This window comes from Hipposideros armiger, unplaced genomic scaffold (genome assembly GCF_001890085.2).
Source record: "Hipposideros armiger isolate ML-2016 unplaced genomic scaffold, ASM189008v1 scaffold_283, whole genome shotgun sequence".
Lineage (NCBI taxonomy): Eukaryota > Metazoa > Chordata > Mammalia > Chiroptera > Hipposideridae > Hipposideros > Hipposideros armiger.
The window spans coordinates 183,736-185,654 of NW_017731633.1; the positions used below are offsets into that span (position 1 = coordinate 183,736).

Here is a 1,919-nt window from a genome sequence, read left to right on the forward strand (position 1 = left end):
CTCCGCTTGGCTTCTCCATTCTTGTCCTCACTCTTCTCTTCCAGAACATCGTGAATTGTCCGTTTAGACAGCTGCTTCCGAGCTGGGAAGGCAAAGGGCTCGATGTGGCAAACTCGCTCAGGCTCAGTGATGGGCCCCTGAGAAGGCTCTGGGTCCCATCCCTTCTCCACCTGCCCAAAGCCACTGCCCCAGCTCTGTTATCTCCTGGCTGTGTGACAAGAGCAGGTTACTTAATCTCTCTGTGCCTCATTCGCCCACATCTGCAGAAAGTTAACAATCCCAAGAAGTAAACAAGGATGTAACGGGCTCGACCCAGTCCCTGACGCTAGCAGCCGCTCTCCGTGCACCGCCTACATCCCTAGGATCTTATCATCTCCATGCGTCCCAGACAGATTTTCCAGAACTTCAGAAGCCCGGAAGTGGCAGGGAGTCAACAGGCCCTAGGAATAACCCTCACCCAGGGACTGATGGGTGCTACTGTATAAACACCCGAACTCCTCACACGACAGGTAGATAATTCTGAGCACACACCTACACGGATTCCCAGAGCTTCCCCAGAGAATTAAGTGCCATTGCCCACTGCTGCAGCCAACCTAAGAACACATCTTTTAGTGGCTGCCTCCACTTCCCTGAATCACTGTGTTCACCCCACCTCCTACCCACTCAAGAAACTTGCACTTGAATCCTTGTTTCAGAGCTTCAGAGCCGGTTTCTAGAGGATCTATATTGAGATACTAACACATGGTGAAGAAAAGGTAGCTGTAACCATTTTCATCAACTCTTACCTTCTCCTTGGTCTCTCGGACCCCAGTGACTCCCTCCCGTGGCCCCAGAGGGACCTTCTATCACCTGTGGCTGGCACTGTCCCTTCCCTGCTCAAAAGCCTTCCACGTTTCCCCATTTCCCACCATAGGGTAAAGTCTTTTAATGTCCATTCTGTCCTACCATCCTACCTAATCTCTCTCCACTTGACCTTCTAACCTCCCACGACACATACGCGTAATACTTTATTTTCCAACTTTGCTGAATTGCTATTGTTCCCAAATACGCCACTGTGTCACACCTCCAGGCCTTTGCACATGCTGTTCAGCTGTCACCTCCTCCAAAATAAATTCCCTGAACACATCCCCAGGACAAATCTTAGTGTCAGCCCTGAGCTCCCAGCAGCCCTGAGCCACTCAGTTATTTCATTATGATCACCTCTCCAGCAGGTCTGACCCAGCCCTTCCAGCTTGCAGCCCTCCCATGGTGCCCCAGCACCCACAGGACAAAGCCCAGGCTCCTTAGCCTCACATGCAAGGCCCCCCGCGAGCCAGGCCCCTCTCTCCTCCCTAGCTCATCTCTCTCCACACACTATCCCCAAACTCTCCCTGTTCCCCAAATCGTAGTTATTCTCCAGAATCACTGAAGTGTATGGACCTCCCCAAACAAGCCGTGCTGTTCTACCTTGAGGCCTCTGCACATGCTGTTTGTGGCTGTGACATTTCTCATCGTCTCTCTTAACACAGTGAACCCTAACTCATCTTCTAAGATTCAGCTCAGTCACCTCCTCTGGGCTGACTCAGTTCTACGCTCCCACAGCGCCCTCGGTTACCACTATTATTTCTTATACCACACCATCCAATGGACATACGTGGTGAGCCATACACGTCATCTTAAATTTCCTAGTATCTACATTAAAAAGAGGGGAAAAAACTGGTGAATTAAGTCATTTCCCCAAGGTCAACAGCCAGTGGATAGTGGAGCTGTGCTTTTAACCACAATGCTAAGATCAGAGCTGTCATGAGGACGGCCGCCTGGTACAGAAATCCAAGTGGGGACAAAGACAGGCAACTGAAAGGGCAGGGCCCGTGTCCTTACCTGTGCGACGCTTCGGGATCCCTGATGGGGAGATGCGCATTGGAGAGGGACTAGAGAGG

At 51.4% G+C, this 1,919-nt stretch overlaps 1 protein-coding gene across 1 annotated transcript in view; it reads right to left on the reverse strand.

Annotated features, from left to right (window-relative positions):
- Positions 1–1,915, reverse strand: part of LIG1 (DNA ligase 1) — a gene marked incomplete at its 5' end in the record, with an annotated part of 25,421 nt that extends 23,506 nt beyond the window's left edge. Inside the window, 2 exons of the mRNA XM_019658151.1 lie at positions 7–82; positions 1,861–1,915. Coding sequence (XP_019513696.1) covers positions 7–82; positions 1,861–1,915 — 131 coding nt within the window. The remainder of the gene's footprint in view (positions 1–6; positions 83–1,860) is intronic.
- Positions 1,916–1,919: the final 4 nt, after the last annotated feature.